Source organism: Panthera onca, chromosome A1 (assembly GCF_046562875.1).
Source record: "Panthera onca isolate mPanOnc1 chromosome A1, mPanOnc1 haplotype 2, whole genome shotgun sequence".
In the NCBI taxonomy this organism is placed as follows: Eukaryota; Metazoa; Chordata; class Mammalia; order Carnivora; family Felidae; genus Panthera; species Panthera onca.
The window spans coordinates 170,796,082-170,816,239 of NC_138339.1; the positions used below are offsets into that span (position 1 = coordinate 170,796,082).

Here is a 20,158-nt window from a genome sequence, read left to right on the forward strand (position 1 = left end):
GTATGGGTGTTAAACACCCAGGGGAAGACATTTCTGCCTAAAAAATAGTATTACTTTGGGGCGCATGGGTGGCTCAGTCGGTTAAGTGGCCGACTTCGGCTCAGATCATGATCTCGCGGTCCGTGGGTTTGAGCCCCGCGTCGGGCTCTGTGCTGACAGCACAGAGCCTGGAGCCTGTTTCAGATTCTGTGTCTCCCTCTCTCTGACCCTCCCCTGTTCATGCTCTGTCTCTCCCTGTCTCAAAAATAAATAAAACGTTAAAAAAAATTAAAAAAAAAATAGTATTACTTTTATATCAAGCTTCCATTTCCATAGCATTAACAGCCTGACCTTAGTACTCAGATGTTAGGAACAGCATACTGTCCTTAAAGTGCTTCAGGACTGGACTGTTTTATTTTTCCATCACCTTTATTTTAAAATAGCTTTAAATAAACAACAGACAAGATTTTCCTTGAGTGATGACCAAATAGCAAAGCACTGGGCACTTACTCTGATATTTGAGCTATAAAATTGAAATTCTTCCCTTAATATCAAAAGTCCTGAACTTTACATCATGGTGGTGAGTGAATCTTATTAGCCAGCCTTGTAATTCTGTTTTTTCCTTTGCTGAAAATTTTCTTTAAAACATTTCAAGTTTCAAATAATAAATATGATATATAACCAGAACGGAACTACTTTTTAAAACTAGAGTATCCAAAATTTTGCATCCAAGTGAAAGTTTTCCTTTAAAGTCAGCACTTTGGAAGGCCATGTGCATACTTGAAAAATGCAACCGTCTCTTCAAAAACAGTTTTAGAGCATCTTTTCTAAAAAATTACCTTCAACTTATCAATTTCTTTCCTTTTATAATTTGAACGTTTGTGTGTGTCCTGTTTAAAAAATCCTCATCTACCCCCAGAGTTATGAAGATATTCTTCTACATTTTCTTTAAAAGTGGTTATTTTATTTAAACTTTCACATTGAAATCTTAGTGTCTACCTGGACTTGATTCTTGTGTATGGTATGGGGTGGGGGAGAAATTGCCTTTGGAGTATTCTGCCAGACAGACAACCACAGTCAACTGTGTAACTCTATCTATAGCTACTCTTTTCCTTATTCCACATTCAAGGAGCACCTTCTATATGTTGGGCCCTTCCCTCCTTCATAGAGGTTAGTTGTCCTCCCCCCTTTCCTTGGCCAGTAGCCTCAGCCTCAGCCTCAGCCAATAGCCAAAAGGAAAGGCAGCTTGGTGCCTCTTGGCTAGCCAGCCGGTTTTGTCTGATATGTGCTGGGGTTACCAAAAATGTCTGCAGGTTGACCCTGAGAGCCACCCTCCCCCTCCTCCCATGTTCACTTGGCTCTTTGGGTTCTCACCACATGAGGATGGTCAACCTCAAGTAACCAGACTCTGTCCCTCTGGAATCTAAACTCAGAATCCCTGAACCAACCTACTCATTTTACTTGTCTAGTAGACTAAACATGGCTTTTTTTAAAATTAATTTTATTTATTTAAGTAATCTCTGTATCCAGCATGGTGCTTGAACTCAAGCCCCTGAGATCAAGAGTCACATACTCCTTCGACTGAGCCAGCCCAGGCACCCCTTAACGTGGCTTTTAAAATTAGGTGTACTTGGGGCACCTGGATGGCTCAGTTGGTTGAGCGTTCAACTCTTGATTTTGGCTTAGGTCACGATCTCATGGTTTGTGGGATCAAGCCCTATGTCAGACTACAGACAACGTGAAGCCAGCTTGGGATTCTCTGCCCCTCCCCTGCTTGCACCCTCTGTCTCGTTCTCAAAATAGATAAATAAACATTTAAAAAAAACCATGAAAATCAGGTATACTTGATTTAAATCCCCATCCCACCATGATTCTTCAAGTTGGTAATTGGGAGAATTACTTGACTTCTCTAAGCCTTCATTAGTTTATCTGTAAATTGGAATTCTTCCTCTGGCCATGGTGAGAATTCAGATTTGATAGGTATGCAATCATGAGACCACCCAGGAGAGAGCCCGCAAGAGAACAGAGTCGCAATATATATATATATATATATAATCTCCCATGGCTTCCCCTGCCTGTCACCATTCTAGACAAGTGTGGAGTAAAAAGTCTGCGGCCATGCACCTTCAGGAGCCATCAGCATCTTTGCAGACATGCTCTCTCTCACCTCAGGACCCAAGACTCACTGGCTTTTTTTCCTGAGAGAAATCTCTTCACCAATTTCCCAACCGAGACAAAATATAAGAAAGAAGCAAAAGTGTTTGGGGCTCCTGGGTGGCTTAGTCGGTTAAGTTTCTGACTTTGACTCAGATCTTGATCTCACAGTTTGTGAGTTCAGGTGCCATGTCAGGCTCTCTGCTGTCCACACAGAGCCCAGAGCCTGCTTCAGATCCTTTCATCCCCTCCTCTTTCTCTCCCCTTCCCCCACTCATGTTCTTGCACTCTCTCTCTCAAAAATAAACAGTAAAAAAAAGAATGCAAACGTGTTTAACTATCCAATGATAACACTCTTTGTGCAATGCTAAAAAGCTAAGGGTCATACACAGAGAATGCTTCCTATAAATATATTTATAGGATTTGCCTTCACTAAAAATATGCCAGGTCATCTTGATGCAGAGCAGGTATGAGTGTGACTTCTTAATTGAGAGGATACTGAATCATCATGCTGAGAAACAGGAAATTGCATACATTGCATGTTTGGAAAACTATTTGGCAATATCTGTCAAAATTTTAAATGCACATAACATTTGACATGGCTGTTTCACTTCTAGAATATTTGTCCTATGGATGTAGTTGGACAAGTATGCAAACATCCATGTAAAAGGATGTTCTTCAAACCATAATATAAGGTGGCAAAAGATTAGGGAGAAAAAAACAAGTAAATATCTATCAGTAAGGGACTGGCTAACTCAATCACAGTGCTTTCATGGAGAGGAATATGATGCAACTTGGAAAAGATTGGAATTGATCTAGACTATGTTGTTGAATTAAAACCCAAAGGAGAAACAGTGCGTGCAGCATGTATGCCTCCATTTCTGCATGTATGTGCTAGGAAGAGGGTACTGAAGTACATACAAGAATTTTCAACAGATTCCTTACTGGAGAGAGATTGTGTAGTAAGCAAAGAGAGAGGCTAACTTGAGATTATATGCCTACTTGTATTCTTTGAAAGTTCTGGTCCATTTAAGAGCACATTATATATAACTTAAATGTGTACTGTAGAGGAAACTGGGTGGCTGAGTCGTTTGAACATCCAACTCTTGATTTTAGCTCAGGTCGTGATCCCAGCATTGTGGGATCAAGCCCTGTGTCAGGCTCAGTGTGGAGCCTGCTTAAAACTTTCTCTCTCTCTCTGCCCCTCTCCCTCACTCGTGCTCTCTCTCTCAAATGAAAAAAAAAGGGATGTGAGGGTTATCTGGCTGTGACATCTGTCACCCCATTGATCGCCAGGATTGATTTGGCCAATCTGGCTGGCTAGGTGGGTGTCCCCTTCCTCCCTCCCTGCTCCATGTGTGTCCCTCCCAAAGCTGTGCGCTTGGTCAAAGGATGACCCTCCCTGACAGAGGAGGACCATTCTTGGGTCAAAGGTATATGATAGCTGTTCTTCCCTGCTGGAACCTCCAGACAAGCTCTCAAGGTCTATTTGTGGGAGAATGTAGGACAGTCCAGCTTCCAAGACTCCAGACACATCCAAATGAGGTGCTGCACATGGAAGTCAACCTTTGGGGGGGAAAAAAAAAAATATATATATATATACACACACACACACACACACACACACACACACACGTGTGTGTGTGTGTGTGTGTGTGTGTGTGTGTGTGTGTGTACTATATGGTGCTGAGTGATGCAGGATGAGGTTAAAGTTCAGTTATTTTTTTTAAGTTTTTATTTATTTATTTTGAGAGAGACTGATAGCACAAGTGGGGGCAGGGCAGAGAGAGAGGGTGAGAAAGAATCCCAAGCAGGTTCCACACTGTCAGCACAGAGCCCAGTGCGGGAATCGAACTCAGGAAACCGTGAGATCATGACCTGAGCTGAAACCAAGAGTCAGACACTTAACCGACGGAGGCACCCAGGTGCTCCCACATGTAGCTTCTTTAAATTGAATGTGCATGTTGTATATGTCACCGGTATAGATGGGTCACTGTGGTTTGTTCTTTGATTAGCTGTAAAAGCAGGAGGGTTTGGGGGTTTATGCTCCAAAATCTTTTCACCGTCCCCTAATGCATGTAATACACATCGTGATTCTGACCAAATTAATGTTTATCTTCTAGATGCTTTGTTTACGTATTGGAACAAGGCTTCAACATCTGAACTTATGGATTTTTTTACAATATCTGAGTGAGTAGTTTCGTTTTCCTCATTGATTTTTTTTTAATCTTTATTTTTCCTGGCTGATTAAGAGGTTGTGAGCAATACGATGTAGTTGAACCTGGAATGCTGTATACTCACACTTAGTTTTGAGCTCTTTCTCCTGGACCCGACCCCAGCACTTGCTCTCAGGAGCACATGACTCAGTGGGCAGTGACCAAACCTGAATTATTAGAGATATTGTTGTTACAGATGAGAGCTAACTGTGTGTATAAGCCATTTTAATAAGATAGCACAATTTATTAGCCGAATTGGGTGGATGCTACATTTCTAAATTGAATCTAATTTAGCTCAAGCAGTTGTGAAAATTGAGACAGAAAAATAACTATGATTTTGAAATATAAGTGAAATCTCACATTTTATCTATATTATCTCATTTTATCTCTTTAATTTACATTTCTGATTTCCTTTAAACTCTACTTTAAAAAACACAGATTCACAGTCCCTTGTCCAAATGATTTTCCAAATCCAGAATTTATTAGATTTTTAGAAAATGTACATATACAGCATATTCTGTAACACCCCAGCGGGGTCTCAGACAGCACCCCACAATTAAACACATTATTGCTTCTGCAGTAAAAAAACTGTTTCTGCAGTACAATGATTGTTCACAATAATGGGGTAAGTTATAACTATAAGTAGCTTTAGATCTTTTTAGTTGGGGTCATGATTTTGCTGCAAATGTATTTGCATAAACTCAGGTGGAAACCTATGGTGTTCAGAACTTTGTGCCTTTTGGATTGTGGCCTTGGTTCATAGTCTCGTGATTGTTCTCTCTGCTGAGTTAAAGGTGGGAGAGACAGATGGGATTCAGCACCAGAAGAATTTACTGGACATTATTGTGGCTGCTTGTTATTAAATACATGATTTTTAAAACTATCAGTGTTGTGGATATACTACAACAAACCAAAAAACTGGATACTGGGTGTCTGTAAGGGACTAGTCCATTTACAAAAGCCAAAAGAGGGAGCTCCTTACTCAGAGGACAAATACGCAGTTTAGAAGAGTGCACCAGTGTCTAGGTTTTCCATCCTGATTTCTTTTTTTTTTTTTTTTTAATTTTTTTCAATGTTTATTTATTTTTGAGAGAGACAGATGCAGAGACCGAGCATGAGCGGGGGAGGGGCAGAGAGAGAGGGAGACACAGAATCCGAAGCAGGCTCCAGGCTCCAAGCTGTCAGCACAGAGCCTGATGTAGGGCGTGAACCCATGAAGTGAGAGATCATGACCTGAGCCGAAGTCAGACGCTTAAGTGACTGAGCCTCCCCCCAGGCGCCCCTCCGTTGTGATTTCTATGGCAAACTGCCTGAGTCAGCGTCCAGACCCTGAGTCTGTGGACAGCCCTGTTGGTCCCAGACTCTCTGTGGCTCTGACCATGCAGCACAGTACCGACAGCAGCACAACAAGGGTAGGTTAGTAACCGTCTCTGGGCGAGAGGGACCTTCCTGAGAACTTCTGAGCCCCAGAAGCAAGAGGCTAGTGGTAGGTGTAAGAGTTTAGTAAATGTTCTTGTTGATGGGTTTTTTTTTTTAATTCTTTTTTAGATGTTTTTATTTATTTTTGAAGGAGAGACAGAGCATGAGCTGGGGAGGAACAGAGAGAGAGGGAGACATAGAATTTGAAGCAGGCTCCAGGCTCTAAGCTGTCAGCACAGAGCCTGATGCGGGGCTCGAACTCACGAGCTGTGAGATCATGACCTGAGCTGAAGTCAGACGCTTAACTGACTGAGCCACCCAGGCGCCCCTGATGGGTTTAACTAAAACAACGTATTGACGACAGTTATTTTCCCGTTTTCCTAATAATCTTTCATCCCGTCTGCAGAGTCTGCTTGCACCAGTTCCAGTACATGGGGAAGCGATACATAGCCAGGTACTGTGGGGGTTTGGTCTGAACTGTGTATCATTCTCCGTGTCACTTGGATCTGAATGTGTGGGAATCGTCATCTGTGATGATTGGCAGTTGGAATTCTCATAAACAGCCGTGATGTCTTTGGATTGCTGCCATCAAATCTGGTAGCATCTTCCGCCTACATTCCCACACTCCTTCTGTCTCATTTTGCCTCATGCACATCTCTTGGAAGGATTTCCCTTCATGGCCTGCTGCTGCTCTCGTACACTTCATTCCAAGTTCTACCCCCCACCCCCGCCATGTTCTCTTCCTTCTATGTCCCCTTTCTCTTCTCCCAGCCCCTCCTGGTGTGTCTCCTTGCTCTTTTCTTCTTCTTCAGTGGTTTCCCTTTCCCTGTTTGACTTTCAAAGGTCATTTTTTACCATTCCTTCTCCCGACTACAAAGATGTTAATTTCTCATATAACCACTCCCTTTTTTAAAAATTTTATTAAATGCTTATTCTTTTATTTTGAGAGAGAGAGAGACAGACAGAGTGCAAGCAGGGGAGGGGCAGAGAGAGAGGGAGACACAGAATCAGAAGCAGGCTCCAGGCTCCGAGCTGTCAGCACAGAGCCCGACGCGGGGCTCAAACTCATGAACCACAAGATCATGACCTAAACCGAAGTCAGACACTTACGTGACTGAGCCACCCAGGTGCGCCCCACCTTTTTTTCTTAATGAAAGAGTGTTTTCAGTCCATCTCAGATTTGTTTAGACTTCCACAAAAACCATCTCTAAAATTTTTTTCTCCAACTAAGCTGACCATGCTCTACTGTTGTCCGGCCGGGGCTTTTTGCTGAGTATCATACATCCTCATTGCCCTGCCCCACACCATACTCTCAGATCCATCCTGAACTCAAGGAGAGCTGGAAACTCTGCTCAGGGACAGCCACGCAGGTCCTTCTTGGAAGCATTTCCTCAGAGCACATCTTGTCATTACCAAGTTCTTACTCCCGCCCTATACCCACTCTCAGTGTGTCTGTGTTTGTTTTTGTCTGTGTTGCGTATTCCGTGATAAAAGTATCCTATTTTTCTATTGTTACTGTTTTTAGCAGCTTATTTAAAGTAAACATATTTACATTGTAAGAAAAACTTTAAAATTTAGTAGTAATTGAGGGTTTTTTCTCTTATCTATGATTCTGTTTTACAGCAATGAAATGGGAAAGAGATTTTTAAGAACTGTTTGAATGTGAAGATTTTACTTTTTATGTTAACATTGTTCTTTTCTTGGGATATTTTAGAAATTTCCAGAATTATGTTTTATGTTCATTGAAAGGTTGTGGTTTTTTTTTTAAAGAAAACTTAGCATATTTTATTCTTTTATCCTATTAATATTTTTTTATTTTTAACTGAAATGCAGCGGCACTTACAAGTTCTCTAATTTTAGCTGTTATTTTTTATCGTAACAGTAATTTTTACATTTGCACTTTTGAGTACCAAAAGCAAGTATATACAAGGTGACCTTATACAGTAATGCCTCCCACCTTGATTTTATTCGCTTTGACTTTGTCCTGTGAAAATGGGCAGACACATATATTGCTGGCACTGTGCCCAGCAAGCTTCACAGCCTCCTTGAAGTAACTGTCACCTACATCACAAGATGGCATTTGGAGAGTGTTGTGCAAAATAGGATGAAATGCCACAGAACTGAACATGGTGAATGTGGGAAGCCGAAGATTTCTGCCCCAACAAAATATTTTAGAATTGGGTTTTGTGTAACTGTTAACTTGTAATGGCTGTAAATTTAATTAAGAAAAAAAAAAAAAAGGTCTTCTGACTTCATAAGCACCCTGTATATATTTGCATATAGAAGTATGCTTCCTCGGACTATCCTAAAACCAGATGGGCATAGGAAGGCAGGAGTGGAAGGTAGTGTTACTTGTTACGTGCCCTGTGGCGAGCTGTGTGCCCTGCCGTATGGAAAATTTTGCCGTGGTCTCTGCTACACGTGAAAAAGGTCCTGAGCAGTAGTGTAAACACTCTCGGTGTCTGCTCTCCGTGGCAGTCCGGTCTGATGACTACTGTGCCTTCTCATCACGTCGGTCTGAAATCACCCAGCAGCATGTTGCCCGATGACGCTCCGTGCATGCCCTGTCCTACTCCACACAATAACACAGGGAGGGAGACCGTTGGCTATGGGATGGGCGACAGGTGTCATTCCAGCACGGGTCTCATTTTTCATCTGCTCTGGTGATGGTACACAGTAGGAAGTTTAGCTGTTTGATTGCTAACCCAGATCACTTTTCTATTTTCTTTACTTGACTGCTGACAAGTTTAACAAAGTGTGTGGCTCTTCTCCTTCCTGCCTGGGTAAGAATAAAGGTGTTAAAACCGCCTCATATAATCCTTCTCATTGCATGTTTGTTCTCTGCTTCTTCCAATGCATTATTTTTATTAAAGATTTTTTTTTATTTTTTTTTTTTTTTGCTCTTTAATAACCTATTTAACCCGAAAAGGTTCGTGGTGTTTGGCAGTTGTCAGAACGCTAATCTTTAGCACCACCTCAGACAGATGCTCAAATTTTTTAAAAGCAGCATCTCTAAAGTACTTTCTAGAACTGGAAAGTTCCTTGCTTCAGCTTGGTTTTTGCTTCTTTGTCGTCAGGTGCTTTGCTGTGAACCCTTTTAGAGCTGAGGCCTGTGTGTGCGTCTCTGGCTCCTCTGGCCCCAGAAGGCTGCGCTGCACGTGGCTGGCGTGTGGCCGTCCCTTGTGCTGTGTCCTGGCCTCACTAACCCTCCTCGTCCTGCTGCAGTGTAACAAGTCTAACTTTTGCTTCTATCCCATTTCACTCATGTTGCAGGAACCAGGAGGGGTTGGGACCCATAGTTCATGATCGAAAGTCTCAGACATTGCCTGTTTCCCGTAACAGAACAGGAATGATGCATGCCAGATTGCAGCAGCTGGGCAGCCTGGATAACTCTCTCACTTTTAACCACAGTAAGTCCCATGACATGCCATCGTAACAGCCAGCCATCTCATGTGACGCCTCAGAGGGGAGAGCCCCAGGCCGCACTGCGCCACATCACCAACCTGACTTTTCTTCCAGCTCAGAGCAAGTGGGATGAAGAGTTCATGGCGAAATCCCCTTCTTTGGAGGAGAGTGACATAATGCGGAACGTGGTCAGCTACGGCATTAGACCTGAAAGTGTCCCAACCCCTCCGTTCAGTACTTTTTAACGTAAAATTTGGCAGGTTTGACAGCCAAACATTCTCTTGCTGTTTTTAACTTAATACTTGCATTTTCCCTCTGGAAGTCCTGAGGGCATCTGGAACAGGTCCCTTTCACTCTTCTGAGCCCATGCATGTAACTGATCACGTGTCCACATTCTGACATTCCAGCTTTGAATGTATGTTAATCCTTAAACTGCTGTGAAAACATAAAGCCCATGAATCAATTTGTGAGGGTGTGGAAAAGCCAATAACAAAGTGACTTTTTCTGTGTTTTCAGTGTGAGAAAGATATCAAGTGTGCTTGGAATTTCTGTAGACAATGGTAAGATTTAATCAGGTTGGAGTCTGCTTATGAGGCCGCTTCACTTGCAAACTGAGACCTTTTCGTTCATCTTGCCTTCCTAACTTTGGGGCTTTCTAACTTCACAGTAGAGATTCTACCAAAAAGGGGGAGCGTAGTTTTAATTTACTTTTTTCAAATCATCAGAGGGGACATGGCGTCATGTACTAGTTCTAGAAACATGTACATGTTTCATCTTTCTAAGGGTTTCTCAAAGCAGAAAACCTAAAAGAATATCAGCCATGCAGTATTTTAAAAACTAATGGCGATCATTTATAATAAATACCATTTCTGTTAGTGACATGTTCTCTGAATTGTTTCATCTTTTCTCCAGGTATAATGCAGCTAGTTGTTTAATCTAGACGATTACTTGTTCTCATTCCATGTCTTTAATGTAGTTATTAATTAATATCTTCTCATCATTTCTAATCATAGGAATTGCACTCATTGTGATCTTCATACCTCTTTCTTAATATAGGCTAAGAGTAAAGACAATATTCTCAATACTTTAAGTTGGTAGTAGTTCAGAGTAAGAAGGCCAAGGAATCGAAATATATAACAGCTGTCCCCTCTTCTACCCCAACGAAGTTAAATGCAATGGGCATAGACTCTCTATAAAATTCTAAGCTTAATATAGATCCGTATTATGTTTGCCTGCCACACACTGAATTGGTAGCTTTCAAGAGCTAGTTCTGAGTCCTATACTCAGCTGCAGGACATATGTTAGTAACACATCTAAGGCCACAGCACTTCATTTTTTCACCTCTTGTCTGTTAGGGCTTTTTCTAGCTCTGTAGCCAAGGGGTTGAAACAAACAAAACAAAAAATTTTGTTGTTTTTCGTTTTCATTCCCATTTAGCAAACAGAAATTAAATTCCCATTGTTCTGCAGAAGTTGCTACACGGCCTTTGTGCAGATTATAACACAGGGACTACCTCGCCATCAGTTGAAATAAATACTTAAACTTTAAAGCACTTTAAAAAATAAATCAACAGACCAAGTCCCCACCTCCAAAGAATCATTCAGGAAACACAGAAAACAAAAGTCAAGTGAATGATCGGCACATGAATAAATAACCTTAATCCACTAAGAACTACGGCAGCTTCTCCCACTGCAAACAGATTTTGCAATGGTGGCTTGAATTGGAGGGGAGAGACAGCTGGCTGTGTTTTGCAGCCAAGGACCATATTGCTAACGTGGTTGATATCCATCCTCTCTTCCTGCTACCCACGGAGAGCCCGTCCTTCCTGCCTCTCTCCTCTTTGTTCCCATAGTTTCTGCTTCAGTCAGTTTTCAGTGACACCATCCTCCACCAGAGCTTCTCCTTCTGCCTTCCCAATAAACAGTGTGTAACTGATTCTTTGAGCCTTCTCCTGTATTCCTACAATTCCTGCTCATCCCAAATTGGTTCTGGTGTCTCACAGTCCTTGCATCTTCTTCAAGAACTCAGTCTTCATTTACATCTCTAAAGCTGATGATGTATTTGGGTGGTGTCAGCCTTTCCCTCTGTTAGCTTTTTGAGCTCCAAATTGTCAGTTTGCCCAGAAGCCACAGAGAAGTATGTGCTATATGTATACATGTGTATGTGTGTGAGCATGTATATGTATATATACATACATGATTATTTTCACACCTGTACCTGGGTGTTCTGTGGGAAGTCTGTAGGTATATATGTCTTCCTAAAAAATTCTTCTTTAACAATGAATACAGTACCTTCTGTTGGACCATCCAATATATGACATAGATCCAGTATGTGAGAGATTTGTAGGGTGCCAGAGTCTACAATGAATTTCTTTTAGAAAAGAATAAAAATAGAAAGAGTCCCCCATACACCACTGTGTTTTTTGTTCTGCCTTTTTCTTTGAGTAGGAAAGGCTTTGCCAGGCCTCAGCTTGACCAGCAGGGAGCAGCAGAAGACCACAGGAAATTTAATTCAATGGAGGCCAACTTTCATGCCCCCATTAGCACATCCATGGAGGACGTGGGAAGGGACACCATATGCAGTACACATGTCACCGTGGCAGGTTCTTACTCTTGGATTTTGATAGGAAACAATGAAAATTACAAATCCCACTGTGCTCAAAATAGTCTTTAATTATTTCAAAAAAAAAAAAACACTCAAAAGATACAGAGAGGTTCATTAACTTTGAGTCATTACCCAGGTACATGAAAAGTAAATGTGTATAACATTAACACATTGACCTTTTTATTGTAAAGTACCTCCATTGTGTGTCAACAGAAGACATTTGTGTCAAATGGTATATTGAGAGTGATAGCTGCATATAGAGTATTTTATATAAGCCAAGCTGTGAGAGGGAAGCTAAGTGAAACACGTTTGCAAATAGGTGATACATGTGCAAAACATATAAAATAACACCTTGCATTTACTTTGATGTTATATGTTGCCCTAGGAATATATTAAATCTATTTGTATGAGAATTCATATTTCCCACTGGTATGAGGGGGGGAAAGCCAGCAAGAGGTAGAAACCTGTGTTTCATATAATCCAGTATAAGAGAGAGTTCAAGGTCATGGAGTAAGTTGCAGAGAATTAGATTTCAGGTCATTATGCAAAAGCATTTTCTAACTGAACTGCCCATTAGCTAGCGTGGGCACTTGGAGCTGGAGGTGTGAAAACAGAGACTGGATGAAGACCCACTGGGGGTATTGTCCAGGTCACTTAAACATCACAAGAGAAGGTGAGGAGTTGGACGAGTGGGTTTGTAAGACCCCATCTAACTCTGGAATTCTTTGATGTCTATGAAGTACAAGTAAGAAAATGAGTATCAGTGATAAAGTTCCTTGATATAATATTGAATTAATAGGAAAGATACAGAGAATGCATATATCCTCTGAAGTAAAATTAATATTTTTCAAAAGGTTTTAAGCCTGGCAATATATTTTTTAAAATAGGTAAAAATGGACTTGGATGCTTTGAAGGCATACATATACTCAAGATAGTAAATGAAATGTTTGTTTATAAAGCCACTTTTTTTTGATTCTGAGACAGGTTCCTTTATTGAGAAATACATTTTTGCACATTTTCTAGCATTTATAATATCAGGGTATATCTTGGAGTTATAACAGACCTATCTTACACCTGTATCTTACCTAGTACATCTAATATGGCAACCAGTCATTGGTACTTCTTGTAATTGATGGGGTTTCAGAACTCAAAGTCTGGCAAAATGCCTGTTCAAAGTCAGTCATGTTTATGTTTTTAATACCCTTAAAAAGGACTTTAAATTAAAATGTATACATAAACCAAGTGTTTTCCCAGTTTGAGATGTAAATCCCATAACAGGTACTATTTTCAGACACTGCTCAACATTAGGTTGAGGCATTGGTCAGAGAGAGCAGATGGCATAACCATTTCCTCGAGTATAAACTGAGATTTTAGACTCATTCCACAAATCATTTTGAGCATATTTGTGTGTGTGTGTGTGTGTGTGTGTGTGTGTGTGTGTGTGTGAATCAGAGGACAGACAGCAAGATCACGTAAGTTTTGCCTGGGAATATTATTCCTTATTTCTCCTGTTTCCTCTCTGCTCATTTGTGAGGAAAACCTTTTTAGCAGTAAAAATGGGATGGAGATGAACAATAGATGATGTAGGGGTTGGTCCACCTGCTACCTTGCAAAAATACATGCAGTTAGTAAACGCTGGAGACCATGAGTTAATAAACCTGGGAGACTGGATCTTCCACATTTGGGGACTTCTTTTTTTTCTTAATTAATCAGTTAATTTATTTTTAAATTTACATCTAAGTTAGCAAACAGTGCAAAATGATTTCAGGAGTAGATTCCAGTGATTCATTCCCTGTGTATAACACCCAGTGCTCCTCCCAAGTGTCTTCTTTAATGCCCCTTACCCATTTAGCCCATCCCCCTACCCACAACCCCTCCAGCAACCCTCAGCTTGTTCTCTGTATTTTAGAGTCTCTTGTGAACATTTGGGGACTTCTTTTAGCAAGAAGATTCCTTGTCATTTAGTAGTATTTACATTTTTCTCATAAAATGTATTGTTTTCTGGATTTCTATTATATGGGCCAGAGGGAAAAAAATTAACAATAAAAACAAGAATTCTGGTTTCATAAAGGGTAAGGGCAGCTGTTGAAAAGAAAGTGCCCCCTATGAGAATACATATCTGACTTCTTCGAGCTCGAATGTCCTCTCATGTTTGGAAAAGGTATGTAGCTGTGTCCCTCCCACCACATCACCTCTGATGTCATGGCAGTGGAGAGGGGGAGACAGTTTACAGATGTGGTCAGCATTATTCAGTCGAGCTGTTCTGGTAACAGTTTATTAAACAGAGCAAGGTTAATTAAGTCTAACATAGCAGATGACATTAGATAGGGGAAGAAATCTCATCCCTGGCCTCTGAGTGTTTAAAAGATTTGGGGATTCTAGAATAAATCCTTTATCACAGAGTGACATCAGAACAAAAAGTGTGTACATAAGAGCAGTCCATGATGTGCATGCCAAAGATGGCACACTGGGGAAGGGAGGAAGTCCTCCTCTCCCTGACCAGCCTGGCTGAAGACAGTCAGTGCCCCGAGCGCTGTCCCCTAGGGAAAATCAGTAGGGTTGGTTAACACAGCACTTCTTGCTTGCTGGGGTCAGAATCCACTTAATCAGCTTCAGTGAGTTGCTGACCAATACCTTAAGAACTTGCTTTTTCTCTTACGATCACTTTTTTGGATATGCCAAGTCAGTTCATTTCCTATGGTGACCGCTGACTAAAGCCTTCCCTCGTGCACGGCTTTGTTCCAGGTGTTGAGACAAGCCTTCTCCACCGGAGCATCTCTCAGTAAACTGTCCCTGCAGTGTCTACCACTTACATAACCTCTCCATGCTGCCCTTTACTTTTAGGGGCTTTTTAATAACACCAGTTCAGGAATCCTGCTGATTTCTTGTTTCTTTTTTCTTTTTTTAATTTATATCCAAGTTAGTTAGCATATAGTGCAACAATGATTTCAGGAGTAGATTCCTTAATGCCCCTTACCCATTTAGCCCAGCCCCCCTCCCACAACCCTTCCAATAATCCTCTGTTTTGAGATGAGGGCTTAACAAAAAGCAAAATTATAACCAACTGTGGCTTAAAAAGATCATTTCTTTTATTCTTAGATAATTCAGACACAGGCAGACAGACTCCATATGAATCTGACTGTGCCCCTTAAGGAGATCAGATAGACAAGGTCAAGGTTCATGGATGGTGTAAGAGTTTAGAGAAATTTGTCATTGTCATGTTTCCATACATGGATACGTAATTATATAAAAACTTAACTAGCATGGCCATTGATTATATGTTTTAAAGACAACACATGGCCCAATTTCAGTCCTGGATTGGTCTAGACCTCCAGCTGAAAGTAAACACAGTGGAAATCCTTGAGCGTGTAGGCGATCGCATCTGCATACACGTAGCCAAGAAGTTACCTAGAAAAAGAAAATGTCAGTTCTGTGCCAAGAAAAAAATTAAAGTAATCACCAAAGCCAGTTCTTGGGACAGTTTAACCCAGATCATTACCCATCAGTAGGGGTAAACAGCAGCCCTCAACAAAGGGTCTTTGTGACCTGTGATAATTTTGGTTGATCTAACAAAAGGTGCTGTATTTATTTGTTCCCCTCTTGCCCCATTTTATGATCACTTTAACAATAATTAACAGTCCGTTTTCCTCTTTCATCATCTCTGTGTCTTACCAAACAAACCATGCCAAACGGGGTGATGCCTTGGCTGACCTTATTACCAAAATATATCCATCTTTCTCAGTAACTTGGAAAGTCTGTTTTGTAGTCTTTTAAAAATCATTCTGTAACTCTGACATTTGCTCAAGCGAGAATAACATCGGGCTAGTTACTTTACTTTGTCCTAGTAACAGGTACTATGATATGGTGACCTGGATCAGGAATTTAGGGTACAGTTTCTGGGTTTTTTTTCCCCCCATTAATGGCCTCAAGAAAATTCTCTAGGTTTTCCGCACTTCATTTTCCTGATCTGTATACAAAATGTCCTCCTCTCTGGAGTATAAAGAAAATTACCTACATAGTAAGTGTTGATTTGCTTACGCTCCTGGGAGAAAGACATTACATGACGTTTTATTATAGTGCCAGCTTTCTTTGTCATCTAGATCAGTCCTGTAACATCTTTGCACCCCTGTATGTATTTCTGCTAATGCATATCATTTCATAATGTAATATCTCAAATTGTATGTCAAGCTACATTTATGTCAGTACTAAATTGAAGTTTATAGCCACGTATAGTAGATATCAGTTTGTATTTAAATTAGGATTCTTCAAGTCCTTTCCTTTTCTTAAACGTTTCCTTCAGACATACTGGCTTTCGTGCTTTTTGATAAAACAAGTAGAATACTATTAGCAGTGCAGTCAACTCTTGATTATCATGCCTAGTTCTTCACCTTAACGATTCAGCACTTACGTAGCATTCACCATGCGCCGGGCACTATTCTAAGAATTTCACAAATTGTAACCAACTTAATGCTCACTGCAACCCTTTGAGGTAGATACTATTATTGTCCCCATTCTACAGGCCAGGACACAGAGGTATAAAGAGGCCGAATAACTTGCCCACGGTCACACAGCTAGCACGTGGCTGAGCTGGATTCAGGGACCAGCAGGCTGACCCTGGGCTCATTTTCTTAACCCCTGTGCTCCTCTGCTGCCTGTGTCCATGTGGGAAGCTTGGGAAGCCTCAGCCTCCTTCACCGCCCCTCCCATCCCAGCAGCTCAGCCAAGTACTCGGTGGATTGGCGCCCACTGTGGGCTAACTGTGCGACTTAAGGCAAGCTGTTTAGCCTTCCTCTGCCTCTGTCTCCTTATCTGCAGAAAGGGTTTAATAATGTACATACTTCATAGGGCCATTGAGGGATTAAATGAGCGAATACATGTAAAGTTCATAGAATGATTGCTGGCACGTGGCCAATGCAAAATAAATGGTTGCTGCCATTCTTTCCCTTCCGGAATCGTAGAGTCATAACCCAACAGATGCATTATTAATTACCTATCCCCTGCCCCACCACCGAGGAAAAGGGCAAACAGGGAGACAAAGCCCCAAAGGAAGCCTTCCCTAAATAATCAAAAGTTGACTGCGTGATTGTATCGGGCCACTGCCCTCTCTGCAGCCCCCTGCAGTAACCTCGTGTTGTAATTCACGCAGGCTATGGCCACTCAGACGCTGACGTCCTTCACCAGTCCCTACTTGAAGCCAACATTGCTACGGAGGTGTGCCTTACGGCTCTGGACACTCTGTCTCTGTTTACACTGGCATTTAAGGTTGGTATTGAACAGCTGTTCGTGGTCAGAGCTTTTACCTTGTAAATTCATTGTGCGTGTTTAATTGAACCGGCAAGAGCTTCCTATATTGTATTTTTTGTCTCAGCGACTGTTTTTGCCCCTGTAAAGAAACCATAAACCCTTACAATCCCTTAATGAAACCGTTCCGTAGCTAATGACTCGAATTCCCTGAAATAAAATAAAGCTTACCAGTCAGGGTGTGACGGAACCAGTTCCTGGAGGTGGTTACCTCTTGGCCAGAAGAAAGCATCCATCTGGGGAACACGGTTTGCTGTGCCCTCAAGGGTGATAATATGGGAACCTGATCAGACATTGCCACCCCTACCACCTTTGAACATATCCAAATGTAGCGGCAGTTAAAATAAGTACACACGCATTCACCTTTTACAGTTTTTAAAAATCTGTCAGTAACTTCAGTGATAGAAACGTTTCAAGGATAGACAATAAAAGGTGGTGTTTGTCTTATTTGTAGGTTTTAGCAAGTAACAGTCAAGTAGGTAGAGATGGTCTCTCAAGCCACTCGCTTGATTTTAGGAACTTAACACTTACCTAGTCTTGCTAAACGATTTCTTCCATTTCTAGCGTGGAAGGAGGAAATTGAATTAGTGTTAATATGCCACGAATACCAAAACTGTGTTTGTTTCCAAGGATATTTGGAAAATGCAGCCAGAGTTGTTCTCTGCTTTACTTATCTCTGCTTCTCATAAAGCGCATTACTTTATTAGGATAAAAATAGTTGCCCTGATATCATGTCACTTTATTATAATATACCTTTATTCTTCTTAGCAGCCACACCACTCGTGTCCCCACGAAATGTCATTACTAGGAACCCAGATGAGAGACCAGGAAATGCGGACTCTAATCGAATATGTGTGAGGACAGCAGTGTCTTATTACACGGAGCCTCCACTCCTGTGGCTCTCAGAGTGTGGTCCCCTGGGTGGCAGCAGCTGGAAACCCTGGGAGCATGTTAGAAAGGCAGGTTCTCAGGCCCTCACCTAGACTGGCTGAATCCGAAAGTCTCGGGGTGAGACCTGAATGCTACCACTTGAGAGCCTCTGCTCTACCAGAACCACGTTTGGAACCTCTTTCCATTTTCTTTTGAGTGTTTTTAGTTAAAAACTGTTGTCCAAATAGGCAATGACATGTTTAATGTGAGTGTTGGCCAGGGTATGCCTGTACCACTGCTAACTGAGAATCCTTAAGTTCGGAACAGTAGTTGGGACACGGCTTTTTGCCCTCTGCCTGGGCCCCACCGTGCCAACGAGCAGGAAAGCCTGGTGCTGTGTGGCCGGGGGGTAAGGGCACATGCAGCAGAGGTGTGTCTGCGGGCACGTGAGAACAGTGACAGTTTCTTCACTGCACAGCCTACAGTCCATACTTACCCCCCTTGAAAATGCTTGCCTCATATTAAAGAAGAGGTTTCATTAAGGTTCCCAGGTCTCCAGCGTCTGGCCACCAGGTAGGTTCTGCCCGATTCTTGAGAGAGAAACAACATCTGATGGTCCCTGCTTGTGACATTTATTGTCTGAATGTCTTTGGGAAAATTACCTCATGTCTCCAGACCTAAGATTTCTCATTTGTAAGGTTAGAAGAAAACGATCTGTCGCTCGTTGTTTGGTTAAAGTAGGATGGCCTTTCAAAGAATCTGCCACTTTGCGGATACAGACCAGGCTTTACCTCCCAGCTCCACCATTAGCCAGATTCTAAGCCTCGGCTGGGTCTGCTGGACATCTGGAAACCCTGGTTTCCTTACCTAGAACTTGGCAGTTATGCCTACTGTATCATGGATCGATAAGAAGTATCCCAAAACGTCTACCCTGTGTTCATGACTTCCTGGGCCCATGACAAAGGGTCTAACTCCTGAGACCCACAGAGAAGACTGAGCTTTAGTGCAGAGGTGGTCTCTGTTGAAGTCTACACGCCTGTGTGCAAAAACGTTTAAAGCTCTGCACCCCCATTAGGAAGTGGAAAGATGGGCAGATGTTACGGCATTATTGGATGCCATGCCACACTGCAGGCTTGCTGGTCTGGATTCGCAGGTTCATGAGGCCCCTGGCACGGCAGCCACTAGGATCTTCCTCTGCAGATATTTACTCAGCTGACTCACCATTTGGAGCGTATCAGAAAAATTAAATTCTTACACTGAGTTAACTGACATAATTGGAAAAAAATCATCTTCCACAGATACAGCACCATCGTTACTGAGTCTCTTAATTGACCGCATCTAATAAGTTGCCAAGGATAGTCAAGAAATCATATTCTTTTTTTTTTTAATTTTTTTAGTGTTTATCCGTTTTTGAGAGAGAGAAAGAGTGTGAGCGCGTGAGCGGGTGCGGGGCCGGAGAGAGGGAGATACAACAGCTCCAGGCTCCGAGCTGTCAGCACACAGCCCTACTCGGGGCTCAAACTCTTGAACCGTGAGGTCATGACCTCAGCGGAAGTCTGACGCTTAACCAACTGAACCACCCAGGCCCAAGAAATCGTAGTCTTAATGAAAGAAAATGTTTGAAAAGACTTAAACCCTTAATAATAACGTTGTTGTTGTTGTTATTAGTTTCCTGCTATTTATTGAATGAAATTCCTGCTATTTATTTATTTATTATTATTCTGTGCCTCAAGCATTAATCTTCACGTTAGCCTGCCCTGGTGGATCTTCTTATCACTCATTTCACAGATGAGGAGATTGAGACTGAGACAGGTTAAAAGATTTGCCCAAGATCACTGCACATTTGACCAGACGAAGTTCTTGTTCTCCATTAAGCCAGACATGGCAGGGAGGTGGTGATAGGGGAGGGAAAGAGGGAGAAAGAGAGAAAAGCTAAGCTGAGTTATATCAAGGTAATTGAATGATCTCTCATGTAGAAAAAAAGAAGAGAATTACCAAACGCTTACCAGTTGCCGCTCCTGTGCTGGATGCTTTCACATGTGTTGTCTCATTTAATACATAAAAGGATGTGTTTTGTAAGCCAAGGTAGTTACATGCAGAAAAATAGTGTTCTTCTCTGGCTATTTCACAATGTCTATGATTAACACAACCCCAAGTCAATGCTGGCCTTTAATGATCTTTGATGATCTTTTTGATGGGTTTATAGATTT

General features: G+C 41.7%; 1 protein-coding gene across 21 annotated transcripts in view; it reads left to right on the forward strand.

Moving 5' to 3' along the window:
• Positions 1-20,158, forward strand: part of DOCK9 (dedicator of cytokinesis 9) — a 290,719-nt gene that overhangs the window by 229,986 nt on the left and 40,575 nt on the right. For 9 of the 21 annotated variants that reach the window (XM_060636782.3, XM_060636789.3, XM_060636780.3 and 6 more), the window contains exons 36-39: positions 4,257-4,323; positions 6,175-6,222; positions 9,042-9,178; positions 16,924-17,039. In XM_060636782.3, coding sequence (XP_060492765.2) covers positions 4,257-4,323; positions 6,175-6,222; positions 9,042-9,178; positions 16,924-17,039 — 368 coding nt within the window. Of the gene's footprint in view, positions 1-4,256; positions 4,324-6,174; positions 6,223-9,041; positions 9,179-9,689; positions 9,734-16,923; positions 17,040-20,158 lie in introns of all 21 variants that reach the window. The other 12 variants (XM_060636803.3, XM_060636787.3, XM_060636795.3 and 9 more) reach the window with 2 other exon arrangements.